Genomic DNA, 21,580 nt, shown 5'->3' with positions numbered 1-21,580 from the left:
CATATACAGCTTTATTTTTCGTAGATTCAGCTGTTGAGTGCTACTTTAGATGAAGAGTAAGAAATGAATGGAGGGGACAAAGACGTTGGGTGAGAGTATGGATTTCAAATTTTGAACATTGCACTGTTGTTAATAATTTTCTCCATGAGTTCTATGAGAAGGACTCAACATTCTATAAAAATGTTGTATGAATGATAGAGAGTGGTTTCGATTACCTGTTGGGATAATTCACTTTTTATTTGTAAGAAAGAATTTTTCGTGTGAATTTTCCATTAAACCTGTTTTTTTTTTTAATATCGTGATTATGGAGTAATATCGTAAATTTCTATCAATTTCGCGTATATATTTTACTTAGTTTTGGACTTTTATTAAGGTATTTGCATTTTTCATGCATAAAATTAAGTTTTTAACACATCTCGCATAATTATATTGTTAATACCAAAAATATTACACCCCTACCAATAAATGAGTAATAGAACTCATGAAGTCCAACTGTGTCCATGCTACTATAACCAGAATTACGGTATGTTAGAACCAGTGGTGGCTTCTCTAGGGGGTTGCAGGTTTGTACACCCCCAGTAATGTTACTAATCTCCCGGCTTTGTTACTATTAAAAATATAATATTATTTTACAATTTTCATTCATGACTATCTGCAGCTGGCGTCTTGTTTTGTACGTCTGCAGGAGTCTCCGAGCCTCTTGGTTTGCAAAGACGTTGAAAACCTACGGAAGGTAGTTTATAGAGATGTTCGGCTAATGCGGGGACAGGGGGGTTAGAGGCGTGGTCTACTGCTTTCCTCATTGAGAACGGTTTGTCGCACTCCCTGACATGGACACCAATGTCAGTGCAGAAGAAACTAAATTCACCGGGAAAGTATCTGTTTCAACTAGACATTTGTCCAAAGTAATAAGCATGGAAAATGTATTCATTCGGCTTGAGCAACGAACAGTCGCATATTACTTTCTCAATCTACATGCACACAGGCGGCACAATACATAAAGGAGCTTGTATTTTGCTTTAAAGTTCTAAGAGTTGTCGTTCTGACAATAAGTGCTGCTATCTCCCGACAGCCTGCGAAAGCTGCATTTGAATTTTAGAATTAAAATGTTGCAGTTGGTACTTGGTAGCATTCTGATGAAGATTCTGTGCTCAAATGTTTTTCATGAGGGTAAACCGCAATATAGAGAGCTCTGCCCACGACCCCTTCCACTTTTGGACTTTCTGTATAAATAGGTATGCTTGTATTTAGTCATTTTATTATTAATTGCATATAAATTAGCTTCATATGTATACGCCCTCAGTATACAAGCTTTTAAACTTTAAAGTAAAGTATGTTTAACTCCTCTTCGATATCCATTGTGCACCAACATATTTTCAAACCACCAGCCGCCACTGGTTAGAACATAAAATTTTCCTCTCAATTTTCATCATTGGGAAAATTTTCCGGACTTTTCAAGAATTAGAATGATATTCACGACTTTCCACAAGCAAATTTAACTTCCCTGATTTCTCCCTGACTGCCATTGACTTTTCAGAATGTGGACACCCTGTTATAAATACTGACACCATCATGCTAGATTTGACACGTATTTTGAAAATAATAACATACATACATTATTGACGACTCTGTACTTATTATTAGAATCTATACATAGTCAAAATAGTCTTGATTCAAATTTATTCCATTCACCAAGCATGTGTGTAGTATTCAAGTACATTGACGTGATAAAGTTGCGCCACAAAAACTATCCCAACTTTTCAAGCCGCTTTCAGAAGGTGCAGTTCTGTCCTTTTCGCTGTGTACACAATGCCACATTTGAAATTGCATGCAACTAAAAAAAATTGTGCAAAATACAAGCAGTTGCATCATAGACGGGTATCTTAATTTCCACAGAATGAAGGCGGACCTCCTGCTCTTCGTGGCGATTTCCTTGACACCAAAAGTAAAGTTCTGCCTGTTGAAAGAGTGCTTCATCAAACATAAGAACTGTCCACAGAACTCTGCGTGAATACTATACAGCAAATCAGTAAAACTTTAATTTTTAAAGTTACAGAAATTATGTTAGTTTCAAATGTATCTGAATTTTTTGCTGGATTCTGTATAATCATAATACAAATTAATTCAAAACCACAATATGTATTTTGTAATTAATTATAGTAAAATATACCACTAACGTATTAAATTGTCTCTTATATTATTTCCCCTCTTGTAACATAGGAAATATGTGCGTATGTTTGTGTATGTGTGCATGTACGCATGCATGGACACGCATATGTGTGTGCGTGCACTGAACAGCATGACTTCAGCCACAAGGTCTGTTAAGCATAGCAATTTTCTTCCTATCATTAAGCCATCCGGAAAATGGATCCCAGATAAGGAAAGATTGAACTTCTCCTTCTCTGATACTGAGTGCCTAGAATCTGAAAAGCCCCATATAATTTCAGAATCTTACAAGAGACCAAAATCTCATAAAAACCAAGTTGAACTATTAGGCTCTCGACTATATAGGTAGTATCTTCTGCAGCTAGGCAACTAACTGTTGGTCTTTTGGCAATGTCATCATCATCATCATCATAGTGTGTTATCTTATTTTTCTAAAAAGGTTTATTGTTGTTGTTGTTGTTTTCTAATGCCAGGCGTTTGACAATAAAGTCATTTGACCTCTTGCACTCCAATATTTTTCAAAGATATTATCATGGCCAGCCACTGAAGCACAGATTTTGAGGTGTTCCGAATCCATTTCTTGGTTGATTCTGTACCATTAAAGTAGTCCCCGCCCGGAGATCCGATTGGGGGACTATTTTACCTCCGGATAATTTTACCTTAATGGTACTCATTTCATATTGGAGTGGTTAAATGGCAAGTTGTAGCCGATTTAAGTGAACACCATATTTTAACGTTTTGGTGGCTACTTCATCCACACACATCTCCCAGAATGTCTGGAGGACCACACCTGCTGTTGGTCGACGGGTCCATTGGATCTAGTTGGGAGATCTTGTTGATCACCAGCTTTCCCTCCTTAAGCCACTGGAGGACGATTTTAGTGCCATAGCAGGTCAGCACTAGGAACAGAAAAGTAGAAAGAGGAGGAAGGAAAGGGAAATGAACTCCTAGGCCTCGAATGCTCTAATGCCGTCGGGGTCGAAGAAAGTAAGAGTTCAGTCAGAGGACTGGATAGGAAAGGGTAAAGAGGGAATTAGGTATTGGATAGAGGAAAATTATACCAAATTCAGTCATTTACTCATCAAGCTGACCAGTGCTAATGGATGAGTAGTCCCTCCCTTTAGTTCAGCTTGTAAAATTATAAATAATATAAAATTTGTTTAAGAGAAATAAGGTTTATTGTAAAGATGTAAATAGCCTCATGTAAATATTTATGAAACGAGAAAAATGCTCATATGCTCTTATATTTTAAAAAATATCAATGAATATAGTACATTTATGACTAAAGATATCAAAATACATCAAATAAACTTTGCTTTATTTGAACCTAGTTGTATTAAGTGATATACAGGATCAATCAATCAATCTTCTTAATGTATACAGCTGTTTGCTGACAACGTAAAGTCCACTATAGTCCACTGTAGTCTATTCAGTTGTTGTTTTTCGCGAGAAATGAGGGGTATTTTGATCGGTGTTCATTATAGATGCCTTTTGCTAGTAGCCAGAGTTGGGGTGTAGTCAATATATACTGCAGGGCTGTGTCTTCTGCAACTGGTACTGATGATTTTAATTTACTTCTTTTGTGGATTATGGATGGACAGTATAGAAGAATATGTTCCAGATCTTCATCATGATTATTACACCACAGACAGAAATGTGAAATCGGTGTAGGTACAATTGAGTGACAATGTGACCTGTTCTGGCTCTTGTTTAAAATGTTTGAACATGTCTGGGCAAGTTTTTGTACATTTCCAGGTCATTTGGTTTCTTTTGTACAGACTGTAAAATTTTTCCTTTGTCAGAAGAGAGCCAATTGTTGATCCATAGGTTTGTAAAATGAGACTTTACTGAAGCAAAAGCACTGGATAGAGATATCACTTGAAGAGGTCTTGGTTGCGAATATGTTGCCTGTTTTGCAATATTATCGACTTTCTTGTTTCCAGGTATACCACAATGACTAGGTATCCATTGAAATATATATACAGGATGAATCTTACTTAATTTTTCATTTACTGTAGTCCTTCTTTATGGATCAGTGTGGCAGAATAAGACTCAGTGGAATGAATATTTTGGGTGATAAGTAAGGTGGTCAAAAGATAATTGGGATTTCCAGTGTGTGATGGGGTCAAAAACCCCTGCTAGAACTGATATTTAACCTTTGCGGTGAATTTCGGTGAAGTCCGGAGGGCCCAATTAGTCAAATTCACTCTCCTCACCTCCACGCTTGGGCCCACTGGCATCTTTTAAGATGCGAAAGAGGGAGAGGTGTGCAGAAAGCAACGGGAAGCTACCGCATTTATCCTTCCCAAGAAAAACTGCAAACATTGTATTATTATATTTAAATTAAATATTATTTATTAATAATAATAAACTGTTTGAACATTTGTAAAAAGACAATTATTAATTACAACGTATTAAAAATATAGGATGTTATACAACATTAAAACATTAGATTAATCTGGAAAGTATCCAACCATTTCGAATATCTCAGTAACTGGTCACGCATCATCCTTGATACAACTTTGCAGCCGGTCTATTGCTACTACTACTCACATGTGAGCAGTCTTTCTCCCATGGGGCTACTCATTCGGCAGTGAGCTTGAATCCTGTGTGATTGTTGCATTTACAATGACCAAGTGAATAGATTAGCAAATCTGCATTAAGTTTTGCTTCCAACTTGGACATATTTCCGCGGAAAATATTCGAAGGATTAAGACTGCTTTTGGGGATGATTCAGTCAAGGAAGTTAAAATAAAATTGTAGTACATCAAACATGGTCAAGAATTTGTTTAGAGTGATCCATGTTCCGGAAGGTCTTTCAACAAGTAGAGCATGTAGATTACAATCAACGAAAATCAGTGACCGACAGTACGAGAATTAGAAGAAGACCTAGGAATTCCACAGACTTTTGTTTCAGCAATTTTGACAGAGGATCTAGGCATGAAAAGCTTGGTGGCATAATTTGTTTTGCAGCTCTCGCCACAAGAGCACAAGACTTGCTTAAAATCGCTACCAGTGACCGAGATTTCCTCAAAATAGTTATAACCAGAAATGAATCATTGACCTGTAGCTATGAGCTCTCCATATCTGAAGAAGATGCGGCAAAGTTTTCTACCTTGAGTATGTTCCTCAAGACCAGACAATAAATAGGGATTACTCATTGAGGTTCTTTGCCGGCCAAGGGATGCAGTGAGAAGAAAACAATCATAGCTGTGGATAAAAGATGATTGTCAGCATCATGTCAATGCATTTCCATTTCTTCACGCGTTATGCAGGGTGTTTTGGTAAAACATTGCACACTCAGGTCTGTCAGTCCCCGTACAGCCTAGAAGATTTCTCCCTACGACTTTGGCTTTTCTTAAAGAAAGGGAGGAGATTGGAAACAATGGACTAGTTAAGGGGAGAGGATGGTGAAAAATGAGTAAATTAAAAAAAAAAATTCTTTAAAATACTCTGTGATATGTGTGGAATGCATAGCATAACATTTTGTGGGTATTTTTGCCCTTATCGGATGTTGAGTCGCCGTTTTTAAACTTTCTGCATTATGGATTTTTAAATCACTCGCCCACTTTTACTGTTGTTTCCAGTAAATTAAATTAAAAAAAAAAAAAATTTTTTTTTTTCTTTAAAATACCCTTTGATATGTGTGGAATGCATTGCATAACATTTTGTGGGTATTTGTGCCCTTATCGGATGGTGAGACGTCATTTTTAAACTCCCTGCGCTATGGATTTTCAAATCACATGCCTGTTTTTATCGGTTTCCAGTAACTTCATATTTTTTGCTACATTACCAGACAAAAATGGATATAATTTCTGAACTATTAAAGATACATGCATGAAATTTAGACCACATATTCTTTAGACTATTAGGAAACTTTTCTCTGTAACAGAATTTTGTTAATTGATTTCATTTTAAAATTACGTCCGTTTGCAAGAAAGGAAATCAGAAAATTGTTATTAAATTTTAATTGTTTATTTTACAAACGTAGGGACTAATATCAAAATTCTGTTACAGACAGTTTGTAGAACATGCTTTTGCAAATACGTTGCAAAAAACTATTTGAATCTATCTTTAAAAATGGTTTGGATAAATTGGTTTTAGTACAATCCTGCATTGGGTATATTTTTTTCAAATTTGGGGCCCCAAATAATTTTTTCAAAATATTTTTATTTGGTTGAGTTGCCACAGCTATGAGCTCTCTACATACAGAAAATTAATATTTTACACCAAATAGGAAAAAAGTTTTAAAAATACCATCCTGTCCCCTTAAGGAGAACACAATGAGGTGGCTGAAGGGGGACAATGCATACTGTTTTGAAAAGGGAAAGGAATGCTGGTATAAGCATGGGGTGCCACAGGGGTACTATGATAACCAAATAGGTACCATTGTCCTAGTTAGGCTTGTTTTTAAATATAAAATGGCTGGATACTTTCCGGACAGACCTTGTAAAATGGCTTTTAAACATATTAAATATAATCATTTTTTGTTTCCTATTAAAACTCAAGTTTCAGTACATAAATAATAGAGATGGAATACTCTTATTTTAGCAATACAAGACACTGAAGGAACTTTATATGGAAAAGAAGTAGGTACAGATACAGTATGCGTGCACTTTTCTTCTTGTTATTAAGATACTTAACTTGTAATTATCGTGAATAATTACTTCAACAATGAAATTCATAAAAAAATTGCGATTTTATTTTTAAATAAATGATAATATGGATAACACAAGTGCTGTAATGTAGGCTGTGGTAATTTTAATTGTAATCAAGCATTGGAGTACCATACAGACCACCAGGCTATTTTATGTGGTAATTTGTTTTTGAGTAGGATTTTTAAGCAATACGTTTGTAGGAAATGCTTTTCGTACACCGTCCAGAGCTAGGACAAGCATTTGGGCTTTCATTATGTATATTAGTCCTCTGCATGCATGGTGCTCGGTACACAAGAGCTTCATCACAACTTCCTGGACATTTTGCTCTTATTTGGTTGTCTCCTTGTGAAGCATTTTTGCCATATTTCTTTAGAGCTTTATTTATGTTATCTATTATGTCACCAACCACATTTTTCAGCTCTGCTTCTGAACTCTGAGTCATTGGCTGTAGCATTTCCAGTGATACCTGGAAAATAAATATTTGCATGAGGATTAAAGTACGAAATTACCAACTTTCTACCTTAATGCATCAAATATTTGTAATTCGTGGTTGGTTAGTTAGTTTTTTTTATTTAAGTCCAATTTTTGTTTTAAGATTTATCTAATGAATTTTATTCTTGCATATTTATTTGCTTTTAAATTATTTTATATGTAAGTTTTTGCGTGGTTTAGTTATATTTTATCTTAATGATTATTTAATTTATTATTCATTCGCAGTAATAAGTTTATTGCTGTCATGAGCATTTGAAAAAATGCTATAGACATACACACATTTACATTATGTTGAGCATCTGTACACGTATATATGACTTACTATACTGGGTGTTCATTTCAAAGTGTGTCATGACGTCACTGTTGATGAGTCAGCGATTTGAAGCGAGTTTCAGCTTTTATGTCAGAGAAGTTGTCTATTAATCAAGCCGTTCAATCTGAACTTGAGAACGTGTACGGTATAATTTGAACGTCGTAGCAACAGATGGCGGTCTGTACGGTCTGTGTGCTGCCATAACCTCTTTCGAACTGTGTTTTGCGCGGGCAAGTCGTACGCAGGGTATTTGTTATCATCGTTTGCATACAGCAACATTCCACAACACAAATCAAATGCTCCATGTCCATGTTGACCGTCCAAGTTAATGTCAACAAATACGTAAGTAATCGTCTTAACCCTCTCCCCATATCTCGACAATAAGAAAAAAATTCACCTCAGTACATGTTTCGAAACAGTTCACATTCCTGCCACTACCGGCGTCACCATACGTATCGGTAAGTACTCTTCAGAATGAACGCCGTACTTTCTAGGCAACTTCTCTGGCACATAGGTAATACACTTCTGCGGAAGTGTAGGAAGATTGAATTCTCTAGGCTCATCGGCTAGCCACGTGATGACATACAGCGAGCCATGACACACTTTGAACTGAACACCCAGTAGTCATTTCAACAAGAGTTATATACTTCATTAACTCGTATACATCATTGGAGAAAAATTTGTTTGGCCTGGGAATCGAACCCAAGACCTCTCAGCTTGGCGCGTTGGGTACTCTTGCCAACTGAGCTATGTTGGGATCAGTCACCATTTTCAGCACGAACTCCTGTCCTTTGTGTGTTATGGTCGACTCCATGCTTATGCAGGAGTACGTTTTTATTAAATGACTTTGCTCACACACATTTTATACATGTATATAATAATAAACATAATATAACAATTAGAGCAATACATACAGAACATTAAAATACAACATCCAGAGAAGGTATTTGAAGAAATTCGTTGATACTGTAAAATGAATTTTTTGTAAGCCAGTTATATAAAAACAATCTGAATGTGTTGGAAATAGCTGAATGAGATTCACATGGTAATCTGTTGAATATAATAATGGCAATAGTATGTAACCAAATCTTAGTTGTAGTCAACCTTTTGGGGTGTACTATAAACAGTAACAGCAGCTGCTGCCAGGAAGTTAAAAGAAGAATAGCAATGGCAAAGGAAACTTTGAATAGGAAAAAGAGCATCTTCTGCAGACCTCTGGAGAAAAAACTAAGGAAGTTAGTGCTTTGTGTAGAGTGTAGTATTGTATGGGGCAGAAACATGGACATTAAGACGAAGTGAAGAGAAGCGACTAGAAGCATTTGATATGGAGAAGAATGGAATGTGTGAAGTGGACAGACAGAATAAGAAATGAAGCTGTGTTGGGAAGAGTGGATGAAGAAAGAAGAGGAAAAAGAATTAGCTGGGTCACTGGTTGAGAAGAAACTGCCTACTGAAGGATGCACTGCAAGGAATGGTGAACGGGAGAAGAGTTCGGGGCAGTAGAATATATCAGATGATAGACGACATTAGGATATATGGATCATATATGGAGACTAAGGCAGAAAATAGGAAAGAGTGGAGAAAGCTGGGTTTGCAGTGAAAGACCTGCCCTTTGGCAGAACATGTGGTTAAGAGATTAAATGAATATGCCTTGTATGATAGCTGTGTATATCACTTCTAGCAGTGAAATCATTAAGGGGACACTCAACTTAAAAATTGGAGAAAAAGTGTCATAGAAATGAAAAATTAAATTTCTACACTAATTTACGTGACAGAACTAAATCAATACGCAGAACTCTTCCCCTATTCATTGAGAAGTCACAGTCAAATGCACAAAGCCAAAAAATAAAAAATGATAATTAAAAGTGATATTTCAATTAATGATTGATTAAAAATTGAAATATTTTTTATTTTGAAAAGTATTGGATCTAATGAGCTGAGATTTTGCATGTTACTTTCCATGTGTATATTAAACTTTTTCTCCAAATTTGAAAAAGATTGGTCAAATAGGAAAAAAGTTCCAAAATGTAGTTGAGTGTCCCCTTAAGATTATTCTTAAAAATGTCAACTAAAAGTATACATATTGATAACTGTTAAGATAACTTCTTTAATAATGCCTGATCGTGAAAGAGTGGGCGCAGGTTCAATCCTGGTTGGAACAAGTTACCTGGTTGAGGTTTTTTCGGAGTTTTCCCTCAACCCATTAAGAGCAAATGCTGGGTAATTTTTTATGCTGGATCCCGAACTTATTTTTCCAGTATTATCACCTTCATATCATTCAGCAGTTGATAAAGCGTCGGAAATAACGCACTAAAAGAAAACTTCTTTAATAAATATAGGTCTTCAATGAGCATCATAAGCAGTAGTGAATCATGACAAAATTTTTGGGTAAGCTGGGGTTCGGAAATAGTGATCTAGGCTGTGCTTTACGTCGCTAAAAGGTAAACGAAATGCAGAAACGCTCCTGTTTTTAATTAACTAAATTCAAAATTGATCTTGTCCCTTCTTCGAAAATGTTTGGGAAAGCTCATCTTACCCTGCCTACCCTGAAGCTTCGCCACTGATCATAAGCAGAGTCATTTAATAAACGTAAAGTCTTTTTTTTAAGCCAAGTATTTTAGCAAGCCATCCTGTTGCCCCAAAGGCAAATACCATAGGAGGGCTAATGTATCAACAGCACTGCAAGTGCTACTTATAAGAGACAGTCAACACAACAGTCATGAAATGACCTTGAAATTAAAGTGACTATAAATAAAACCTAAGATGCTTCATTTATATACCGATGGATCCTTGATCTCCAGAGAACAAGGTACCGGTGCAGGTGTTACATGCTGTCTCTTCTCACTTTATAGATCTCTTGGACATGCAACAACAAGTTTTGATGGTGAAATCATTGCAATAAGTGAAAGTCTCAGGAATCTTCTATGCCACATCAATAAATTTAGGAATGCAGTTATATTGTCAGACTCCAAAGCAGCTATTCTATCAATAGTCTCTAAACACACACCTTCATCTCAAACAGCAGAAATAACTAAAATGCTCTCTCAATTAATATCACTCAATAAAAGAATTGTATTCTAATGGATACCATCCCATTGTGGAATCCTGAGAAATGAGAATGCGAATGCTTTAGCAAAGAATGGCAGCACTGCTACTTACAGATCTGTTACTAAATCTACGTATTACTCTGTGAAAACATTTATTAAATCTACATACTTAGACTTCAACAAACAAAATTTGATAACACAATCTCAAGGGAAAAAATGGAACTCTCTGCATCATAATCCATAGTTAATTCCCGATTTACCACGAAAATCGTCTGTAGCTGCATTTAGATTGGCAACAGGCCATGACTGTTTGGCCAAACATCTGCATAGAATTGGAATATATCAGTCCCCTAACTGCCCATTGTGCAACTCAAACCAAGAAATGGATTCGGAACACCTCAAAATCTGTGCTTCAGTGGCTGGCCATGATAATATCTTTGAAAAATATTGGAGTGCAATAGGTCAAATGACTTTATTGTCAAATGCCTGGCATTAGAAAATAACAACAACAACATAAAACCTAAGATTAAAAAAAGAAAATGTTTTCACGTACTTCTTTCAAGATACCATTTAGCACTGATTTGTTAGGGATGTCGTAGGTAAGAGACTGTAGAAGTCTAAGTGACATGAGTTTCAGCTCAGAGGTGGTGTTGATCTGCAAATCCTGAGTAATGGCTGACAGTAGGTATTGTTGCTGCTGCAGGAATCTCAGCCCATTCTCGTTAATGCTTGTGTTGTACAGAGCCATCAGTAACAGTCTGTGTAAAAAAAGGGAAATGTTTAGTGAATGCCATGATACTTAATATCATTAACAACAGTCAGAATCACTATGTGAACATCCACAGTAATTGCCATTAGTGTTTTTAAATTCTGCTTTATTTATACTTCCTGTAATGAGAAAGTGTTATGATAAAATTTATTTTGGCATGCCAGCTATAGAGAGAGATTTTCCGAAGCTATGTGCCCTCCCCTTTCTCCCCCACACACACAGCCAAAATAGCACAAAATTCTGATTTTCCCAAAATCGACTCTAAACAATTTTTTATGTTAGAAAGTGCAGCAAATGAAAGTGTATAGTTATAGTCCCGTCGCTCTTATTTTCGGCAGCCAATCACGATGCAAGTCGGCTACATTTAAACGTGAGTCTTGTCATTCGCTGGTGATGATGTAATTCACTTCCAAAGGCTCGATAAATACTTAATATAATCGCCCGCCATTTTGGCTCTTTCGTCCGCTTTCGTAGAAAACACACGAGGACGTTATTTGCTCAATTACAGTGCGTTTGATTTTTTATCATAGGAGCTACGACATGATGTTTAACAGTGTGGCAAATAGATTCCTCGTCTGGTAGCTCGGCAAAGAAAGAACAAAAATGGCGAACGATATTACCTACTTTGACTTTATAGAGCTTTCACTTCCTAAGACTTAAGCAAAGAGGAGGAGTCACGCCGGAAATAACAACGACACGACTATAGTTCAGAACATGAACTGTTTTGCAGAAACTTGTCTCAAATCAAAAACTTCAGACATGTTTTTAGGACATAAATTTGAACTACAGTTCGATTATTTAGTCCTGACAGCTCAGTGACGTGAAAGAGAGGAAGTAATAGGAGGAGTGGGGAGAGGTCCAGAGTAGAGATAAGGGCGAGCGGTCGGTAAAGGAATGCAGTACAGCTTAATTGTACTGGAAACATACCACTCTACTGCACGCATGACATCCGATCACTCCGAAGGCAAGTGAGTGAATAGCCCAAACACCCCTTGGCGTAACTAAATGGACTCGCCTGACCCAGGCACACATCTCCGGCGACTGTCAGGACTAAATAATCGTACTGTACTACATAAATTTGTTGCAATAGATCAACGTTAAGTTGCGTGTGTAGAGGGCAGGCCAAGACATGACATAAACTGAAGTTGTTTCATTCTTAATGTGATTGTATTCATAAACTACCACCATTGAATATTTTATATTAACTTATATTCCAAAATGTGAAATATATTGCTTTGAAGTTTATCTTGCCTTTTTAATGCTGTTAATCAAAATAATTTTCTTAAAATTATTTGTTTGTTCGGTTAACATCTATAAATATACTCTATTGCTCTCTAATTACCTAGATTTTGATTGATGTGTTGACATTCATATATGTGGCCTATAACTATTTTATTATGAGATTTCCGACGGCAAGATTCGAAATTAATTCAGCTGGAAGGAGAGGTAAATAACAAGATTTGTTCCCCCTCATACTAACTGGCATATGCTGACACCACTGAAAACACACTAGCTCTGCCATCTCTATTGGCACTCCGAAAAAAACGGACTTGTATAACAATCTTGTATTATGTAAGGTTGCTAAAAATTTCTTTAGGGAATGAGTTGGAGTCAGTGGTGTACCAGAAAGATTAGGGTACGGTTAACCCCCCCCCCCCCCAGAGAGGGTGGGAAGGAAAATAAAAATGAAAGATATTAAGTTTAGTTATCTTCATCATAGGTGAATAACCCTTAAGAAACTAGTAGGGAGATTATGCCATAGTAAAAAGTTGTAGCAGTGACAGTATTGACCAACAGGATGATGATGATAAATTTGATTTGATTTGGTTGAGGTTCAAATGCAGCAAAAACCTATATGACTATTATATCATTTTATGATAAGGCACAAAAATCTGATGGAACTCTCTTTTTTTTTTAAGTTGGTTATTTAACGATGCTGTATCAACTACTAGGTTATTTAGCATCGCTAGAATTGGTGATAAAGAGATGGTATTTGGCTAGATGAGACCGAGAATTCGCCATAGATTACCGGACATTTGCCTTATGGTTGGAGAAAATCTCGGAAAAAAAACCCAACCGAATAATTAGCCCAAGAAGGAATCGAACCCAAGCCCGAGCACAGCTCCGGATTAGAAGGCAAGTGCCTCTGCTGACTGAGCTATGCAGGGGGCTGAATGAACCCTCTTCTCCTCCCCAGAAAGAAATCGTGCGTACTCCACTGTTTAAGTGAAACAGCTATAGTCCCGTCGCTCTTATTTCCGGCAGCCAATCACGTTGCAGGTCGGCTACATTTAAACGTGTGCGTCTTATGTTTCGCTGATGATGACGTTATGCATTTCCTAAGGCTTGATAAATACTTAATATAATCGCCTGTCATTTTAGCTCTTTCGTTGGCGATCGCAGAAATCACATGAGGACGTTATTTGCCGCTCAGTTGTTTGCTGAATTACAGTTCGTTTGATTTATTATCATAGGAGCTACGACATGGTAATGTTTAACGTTGTGGCAAATAGATCCCTCGTCTGGTAGCTCGGCAACGAAAGAACAAAAATGGCTAACGATACTACCTACCTAGACTTTATAGAACCTTCACTTCCTAAGACTTAAGCAAAGAGGAGGAGTCACACCGGGAATAACAGAATCGCGACTATAGTTTTGTTTACTGTATTCATTATTTTCAGCAATGTAACTGCAAATGAATTCATTTCAACACCACTAATGTACAGAGTGTTACATTTCTTGATAGTTGTAGAACTAAATTTATCTCAGATTATGTGATAGGCAGTATTATTGAGACCTTTTTAAGGCGTTCCCTGAAGGAAGTGGAATATGTGCAAGGACTCTGCAGAATTGTTCAAGAAGCTCCTTGCCATTTGAGCTGCTAATGAGAAACTGTCGCCCAGCAGGTGCAGCTGCGATGTTAGTGACAATGCCACACACAGACATAATGAACTGGCTCTCATCGGTACACTGACCAGGGATGCAGGACTCGTATGTCTCCAAGAATGAGATCAGCGATCCATTCACAATATTCAGCAAGTCTCCAACTTTATTCTGAAAATAAGTCATTCTGAGTACCTTATTCATATTATGATAGTACGGACCTTTGTACACTGGGCTGCAAAAGAAATGCCGATACAAAATTATATCATGCGATGAAAGAGTAATGGAACGGACAAAAATTCTCTCTGGCGCCAGGATTTGAACCCGGGTTTTCAGCTCTACGTGCTGATGCTTTATGCACTAAGCCACACCGGATACCCACCCCGGCACCGGACAGAATCGTCTCAGATTAAGTTCCAACTCTTGGGTTCCCTCTAGTGGCCGCCCTCTGCACTACGTCATAGATGTCTATGAACGTAGGACTGAAGTCCACACATGTGCTGAGGTGCACTCGTTATGAGTGACTAGTTGGCCGGGATCCGATGGAATAAGCACCGGAGAGAACTTTTCTCCATTCCATTACTCTTTCATCGTATGATGATGCAGAATATCTGCTTGGAAATATCATATGTACTTCGGTACATTACAATAATATATATGATATGCGAAAGACGGCGCTTATTCCATCAGATCCCAGCCAACTAGTCACTCATAACGAGTGCACCTCAGCACATGTGTGGACTTCAGTCCTACGTTCATAGACATCTATGACGTAGTGCAGAGGGCGGCCATAGAGGGAACCCAAGAGTTGAAACTTATTCTGAGACAATTCTGTCCGGCGCCGGGGTGGGTATCCGGTGTGGCTTAGTGGATAAAGCATCAGCATGTAGAGCTGAAAACCCGGGTTCAAATCCTGGCGCCGGAGAGAATTTTTCTCCGTTCTATTACTCTTTCATCGTATGATGATACAGAATATCTGCATGGAAATATCATATATACTTTGGTATATTAAAATAATATATACAAAATTATATCGTTTAGCAAGAACTTTAGCAAACATGGCGAGGTGGAAAACTATTTTCCCGAGATTAGTTTTTTTAAAACATATAAATATGACTTTTATAACATGTTCATGATATTATTTAATATGAATTGATTTAAATTATCCATATACTTTTATTTTACAACATTAATATGAATACTACACAAAAATAGTGAAACTGCAGTTTATATGGTATTCCACAGCCTTCTTATTATCCATGCATGCTGTCATTACAACTGATATACACAGCCAGTTACGTTTCATATTGTATTAACAATAAAATGTATCAATTTTGTTATAAATACAAATACAGAACTGAAAATTGAATCTAATTGAAACATTTAACTATACATTTCTTCTTTACATGGAATGAAAACTCTTTAAAAAATTCAGGCCAGTTCAGATGTGTTTGTATAATTATTTCATGCACACATTCCTTGTAACACAATATTTCAAATCAATAGCGACTTCGACTCTGCATTTCTTTTGCAGCTCAGTCTACAAATATTCTATATATTGTTTATAGCTAATCTTTCTTATTTCAAGTAATTTTATTTCTTAGACACACTGTTAACTATTCCTCTGATTGAGGTTCTGGCTGATATGTACATCTATTACCAGGCAGTATATCTCACTTGACGATATGTGTCAGAGGAAGAACAATTGTTTGTATGCATCTGAAGTCTGACTAGTGTAATATGTAGCTAGTCAGCAATGTATGCAATGGAGGGGGAAAGAAATGACCATCCTACACCATTATCTCCTGGCCTAGTTTCCTCATAAGTGGTGCCTTCTTGGTATCACTTGTGAGGTTCAGACCTGTCTTCAGACAGTTAACTAAACAACAACTGTTAACGAGATTGGTAGCTTTTTACACTGGAGACTGATTTCAGATCTTAGATTATCCAAGTGAAAATTTTGATTTGGTGGATTTTTTTGGGATGCTCCAATTTCTCATGTCATCATACTTTTTTTTTACGTAAAATGATGGACAAGAGACGTATTGCTACTGCCATGTACCTAAAAATTTGATTATCTATAGCAGTGGTATTCAATCTATAGTACGCGTACCTTCAGGGGTATACAGGGTTGTCACAAGGAGTACGTATCCCACTGATTACGTATGTAAAAATGCTGACATATTTATTTTATTTTGCTTGTTGTAATTATTGCATTATATTATAGTTTTTTTTTTTTTTTTGCAATATCAACTCTTGTTTTTTCTTGCTTGAATATCATTTCACATAAATCATTACTATTACTCGTATTAATGCATTATCTACATTATTATCTGAGAGTATATTGGCTAGTTCAGTCTTCTTAGCTGATGTTATACCTCCAGCATTTCATTGTAAGATTTATTAAATCTACATACTTAGACTTCAACAAACAAAATTTGATAACACAATCTCAAGGGAAAAAATGAAACTCTCTGCATCATAATCCACAGTTAATTCCCGATTTACCACGAAAATCGTCTGTAGCTGCATTTAGATTGGCAACAGGCCATGATTGTTTGGTCAAACACCTGCATAGAATTGGAATATATCAGTCCCCTAACTGCCCATTGTGCAACTCAAACCAAGAAATGGATTCGGAACACCTCAAAATCTGTGCTTCAGTGGCTGGCCATGATATCTTTGAAAAATATTGGAGTGCAAGAGGTCAAATGACTTTATTGTCAAACGCCTGACATTAGAAAACAACAACTACTACTACTACTACTACTACTACTACTACTACTACTACTACTACTACTACTACTACTGTATAATAATAATAATAATAATAATAATAATAATAATAATAATTGATTTTTAGTACGTCAGTCATAGTCTTGTTAATTCTTACATAATTGGACTGCAGTTTGGAGGTACAAATATATTTTGGGGGTATGCTAGCAAAAGAGATTGAATACCACTGATCTATAACATACACAACATTTACAGACATGTAAGGGATATTCGTGGACTTAGCCCATTGGATGTGGAGATGGGTTATGCACATACACTTTATTTTGTACTGGGAAAAATCATCAAAAATTTAACATTGTCTCTAATGTAAGTAACCTAGTTAATGAATACATGGAAGTACCACTCTTACCCCTGACAGAAACATGTCTATCACAACAGGAAGCCTGGATGCTTTCCAAATTAGATTTCCCATGACTGCTCCAAGCGACGCACAGAATTGGCTCTGTCTTTGTATCTGATTTCGTACTGCAAACAATTCTGCCTGCATTCGGCCAAGGTGTTCTTGTTGGCTATCCCTCTCATGCTGTAAATGCTCATACTTCTGACGTAATTCTAACAGTTCACTCTGCAAGGCACTCATTGCTGGAAAAGAAACATATTCAATCAGTATAAAGTAGTTGTTGTTTTCTAATGCCAGGCGTTTGACAATAAAGTCATTTGACCTCTTGCACTCCAATATTTTTCAAAGATATTATCATGGCCAGCCACTGAAGCACAGATTTTGAGGTGTTCCGAATCCATTTCTTGGTTTGAGTTGCACAATGGGCAGTTAGGGGACTGATATATTCCAATTCTATGCAGGTGTTTGGCCAAACAATCATGGCCTGTTGCCAATCTAATTGCAGCTACAGACGATTTTCGTGGTAAATCGGAATTAACTGTGGATTATGATGCAGAGAGTTCCATTTTTTCCCTTGAGATTGTGTTATCAAATTTTGTTTGTTGAAGTCTAAGTATGTATATTTAATAAATCTTTTCACAGAGTAATATGTAGATTTAGTAACAGGTCTGTAAGTAGCAGTGCTGCCCTTCTTTGCTAAAGCATCCGCATTCCCGTTTCCCAGGATTCCACAATGGGATGGTATCCATTGGAATACAATTCTTGTATTGAGTGATATTAATTGAGAGAGCATTTTAGTTATTTCTGCTGTTTGAAATGAAGGTGTGTGTTTAGAGACTATTGATAGAATAGCTGCTTTGGAGTCTGACAATATAACTGCATTCTTAAATTTATTGATGTGAAATAGAAGATTCCTGAGACTTTCACTTATTGCAACGATTTCTCCATCAAAACTTGTTCCATATCGAAGAGATCTATAAAGTGAGAAGAGACAGCACGTAACACCTGCACCGGCACCTTGTTCTCTGGAGATCAAGGATCCGTCGGTGTATAAATGAAGCCAGTTTTGTGGAGGGTACCTAATATTAATTGTCTCTAAAGACAATTGTTTCATTTTAAAGTATAAAGTACAGCTGCTTTATTAATTTGATATTCAGAATCTCTATTCATTTAAAATTGTATTCTGCTTATAAAAATGCACAGAGTTATACATTTAGTTGACTAAAGAATTATAATTAGATATAATGTTTGTCAGAAGAGTTCAGTTTCATCAATATGAATTTGATAATTGCACGACCTTTAAGTACCTGGGTGCGATGGTAAATACTAATAATGATATATCACTGGAAATAAGGGCACCCATAATGGCTGGCAACAGCTGTTTCTATGCCCTTGAAAAAGTAATAAAATTCAATGCCATATTTAGACATGCCAAAAAAAAAAATTATAAAACTATAATGCGACCAGTAGTAGTGTATGCAAGCGAAATCTGGACATTAACAAAAGAGAATGAAAATATGCTGGCAATATGGGAAAAAAAGATCCTTAGAAAGATATATGGATCTAGAACTATAAATGGACAATTTGTGAATAGAACAAAGAGGGAGTTGATGGAGATGTTTGGAGAACCAAACATAATATTCTTTATTAAAAGAGTCCACATCTGTGGAGTAACGGTTAGCGAGTCTGGCCGCGAAACCAGGTGGCTCGGGTTCGAATCCCGGTCGGGGCAAGTTACCTGGTTGAGGTTTTTTCCGCGGTTTTCCCTCAACCCAATATGAGCAAATGCTGGGTAACTTTCGGTGCTGGACCCCGGACTCATTTCACCGGCATTATCACCTTCATCTCATTCAGACGCTAAATAACCTAAGCTGTTGATAAAGCGTCGTAAAATAACCTACTAAAAATTATTAAAAGAGGAGGGCTTAGATGGTTAGGCCATGTTGAGTGGATGCCAGACTCCAGGTTACCCAGGTGGAGCAAGACAAGAGGAAGACTCATGCTTAGTGGTTGCAAGATGTGGAGAATGATTTAAGGAAGATTAGAGTTAGGAGGTGGAGGAGACTGGCACAGGACAGACCAGAATAGCTACAAATATTAGAGGAGACGCGGACCCTCAATGGGCTGTAGTGCTAGTTATGAATTAATGAATAATGTCGAAACTACAAATCCTATCTGTTTAAGATGTGTAATACACGAATACCATAACATATAAACAAACTTAGATGATAATATTGGAATCACCTTTTTGTGCGCCATGGAAGTCTTTGGTAATTAGTTCTTCTATGTTTTTGGAAAGACTTTGTGTTTCCCGTTGCAAAAGTTCTAAGTCTGAATCTAAACAGACAAACGTTTGAGATGTAGTAAGGTCAGAAAATAAACCATGGAGATTGCTGCTAACAGAAGTCAGAATAGATGTTACTTCATCCTGTAAAAATAATATAGGCCTTGTTAATATTATATGTACATACCGGTAATATTAAAACGATAACTAAAAGTAAAATTTAAAATCGATTAAATATAGTGTTGCTATCATAGAGGCAATAAGCCCATTCTGTTTATGTGAAATAATGAATTGTATAATTTCACATCATTTTATTTAAAACTGTCTCTAGGACAACTATTAGGCCTACATTATTAAAATGAACTCATTATGGATGCATTATTATGGAGTAAATAGTCATTTGTCTGTGCTTACCAGGAAATTACTTTCCTCCTGAAAATATTTCTGGTTGGTCATAGTTTCTGATTTTTCCATTTATTCGTATTTAAACTTTTCTGTATTATTTCAGCTCACAAGTTCTCACGGTTCGTATCGGTTTAATTGTATACTTATTAGTATTTATTACATTATAAATTCCCGCGCAAACAGGCATGACCTCTATGATGGAGTACCGGTACTGTTATTAACAAATAAATGACAATCGAATTTGTTCTCAAAGCATTGGAATTTTGGCATTGCTTTGTTAACGATTCTATTCTCAACATACGTAATTGCGCAAATACTCTGTAGTTATTGTAATTTCCCTATTGCTAATAAAAAACTTTATCAAGTGTAGTTTCCCGCAGTATTAATTCACAGAACACTGAAATACTGTTTACCAAGATAAAATTGTTGTGACCTTTTTTGGGTCATTGATACGCATAATTAATGATATGACGACAAATGATGATGCACTTGGGTTTTCCTCCTGTGCATTTAAATTAGTATGTATCCCAACAAAATCTGCCGAGAATTCCAGTCATTTAAATATGTCGGATATTCCCGAAGATCGTAAGTTGAAAACATGAAATATAATCGTTACGTCATTCATTCATAGTGTTCTGCCCAAGGGCAGGTCTTTCACTGCAAACCCATCTTTCTCGAATCTTTCCTATTTTTTCTCTTCCTCTTTGTCTCCGCATAAGATCCATATATCTTTGCCTGCTGACCCGTTGCTCTCGGACGTAGGTTCGATTCCCGCTTGGGCTAACTTAGTTGTTTTTTCCGAGGTTTTCCCCAACCGTAAGGCGAATGTCAGGTAATCTATAACGAATCCTCGTCATCATCTCGCCAAATACTATCTCGCTATACCAATTCCATCGACGCTAAATAACCCAGTAGTTGATAGTGTCGTTAAATAACCAAGCAAAAAATAATAATAAATAAAGTATACAGTACACCTTAAATTAATAAATAAAACGGTAAAAATCTCTCAGTTCTTCATTTTAATAATCGTGTCCCTGAAGCCTAAATGATTATCGGGGTTTCTGGTGGTTGGAATAGCTTTACAAACGAAAGTGGATGTGTATTTCGTACATGTAATTAAAGGAGCTGTGGAAGTTTCGTTTCGTGTTCTCGTAGCGTTTGTTTCTCATATATTTTTTTTGTATGTATTTATTGTCATAGCATCACATTTACAAAATGGTGGCTCCCGTGTATAAGTGTTTTTCTGTGTTGCAATTTGCGGAATGCGGTTCTGTAATTTCTATACAGCGAGCTTTCCGCCGGCAATTTAGAACTAATTCTCCGTCCGATAACAACATTCGTCGGCGGTATAAACAATTTGAAACAACTGGTTACATCTGTAAAGGGCAGAGTTCCGAATGTCCACGTGAGCCCAACGAGAGTGGAGA

At 36.6% G+C, this 21,580-nt stretch overlaps 2 protein-coding genes across 2 annotated transcripts in view; one reads left to right on the top strand and one right to left on the bottom strand.

The window, feature by feature from the left end:
• The window catches only part of LOC138709504 (CDKN2A-interacting protein), a 62,688-nt gene extending 60,484 nt beyond the window's left edge, over window positions 1-2,204 (top strand). Inside the window, exon 9 of the mRNA XM_069840319.1 lies at window positions 1,897-2,204. The gene's annotated coding sequence lies outside the window, so the exon portion shown is untranslated. The remainder of the gene's footprint in view (window positions 1-1,896) is intronic.
• A 2,987-nt stretch (window positions 2,205-5,191) lies between these two features.
• LOC138709506 (heat shock factor 2-binding protein-like) lies at window positions 5,192-20,453 on the bottom strand. The gene is made up of 5 exons (XM_069840323.1): window positions 19,709-20,453; window positions 17,474-17,706; window positions 14,243-14,499; window positions 11,230-11,434; window positions 5,192-7,290 (listed from the first exon to the last, which is right to left on the bottom strand). The coding sequence occupies exons 2-5, from the start codon at window positions 17,702-17,704 to the stop codon at window positions 7,006-7,008; spliced, it is 978 nt and encodes a 325-aa protein (XP_069696424.1). The 5' UTR covers window positions 17,705-17,706; window positions 19,709-20,453; the 3' UTR covers window positions 5,192-7,005.
• Window positions 20,454-21,580: the final 1,127 nt, after the last annotated feature.

The sequence above is a fragment of the Periplaneta americana genome, chromosome 11, assembly GCF_040183065.1.
Source record: "Periplaneta americana isolate PAMFEO1 chromosome 11, P.americana_PAMFEO1_priV1, whole genome shotgun sequence".
Classification (NCBI taxonomy): domain Eukaryota; kingdom Metazoa; phylum Arthropoda; class Insecta; order Blattodea; family Blattidae; genus Periplaneta; species Periplaneta americana.
This window is presented reverse-complemented; position numbering and strand designations above follow the sequence as displayed.

What these genes read in the sequence shown, in the direction of transcription:
- LOC138709506 (XM_069840323.1), bottom strand. Translation starts at nt 17,704, where the DNA reads ATGAGTGCCTTGCAGAGTGAACTGTTAGAATTACGTCAGAAGTATGAG. An exon ending in TCAGGGAACGCCTTAAAAAG is followed by an intron (nt 11,435 to 14,242) that starts GTCTCAATAATA and finishes TTTTTTACACAG; the next exon opens with ACTGTTACTGATGGCTCTGT. An exon ending in TAAATGGTATCTTGAAAGAA is followed by an intron (nt 7,291 to 11,229) that starts GTACGTGAAAAC and finishes TTTATTTTCCAG; the next exon opens with GTATCACTGGAAATGCTACA.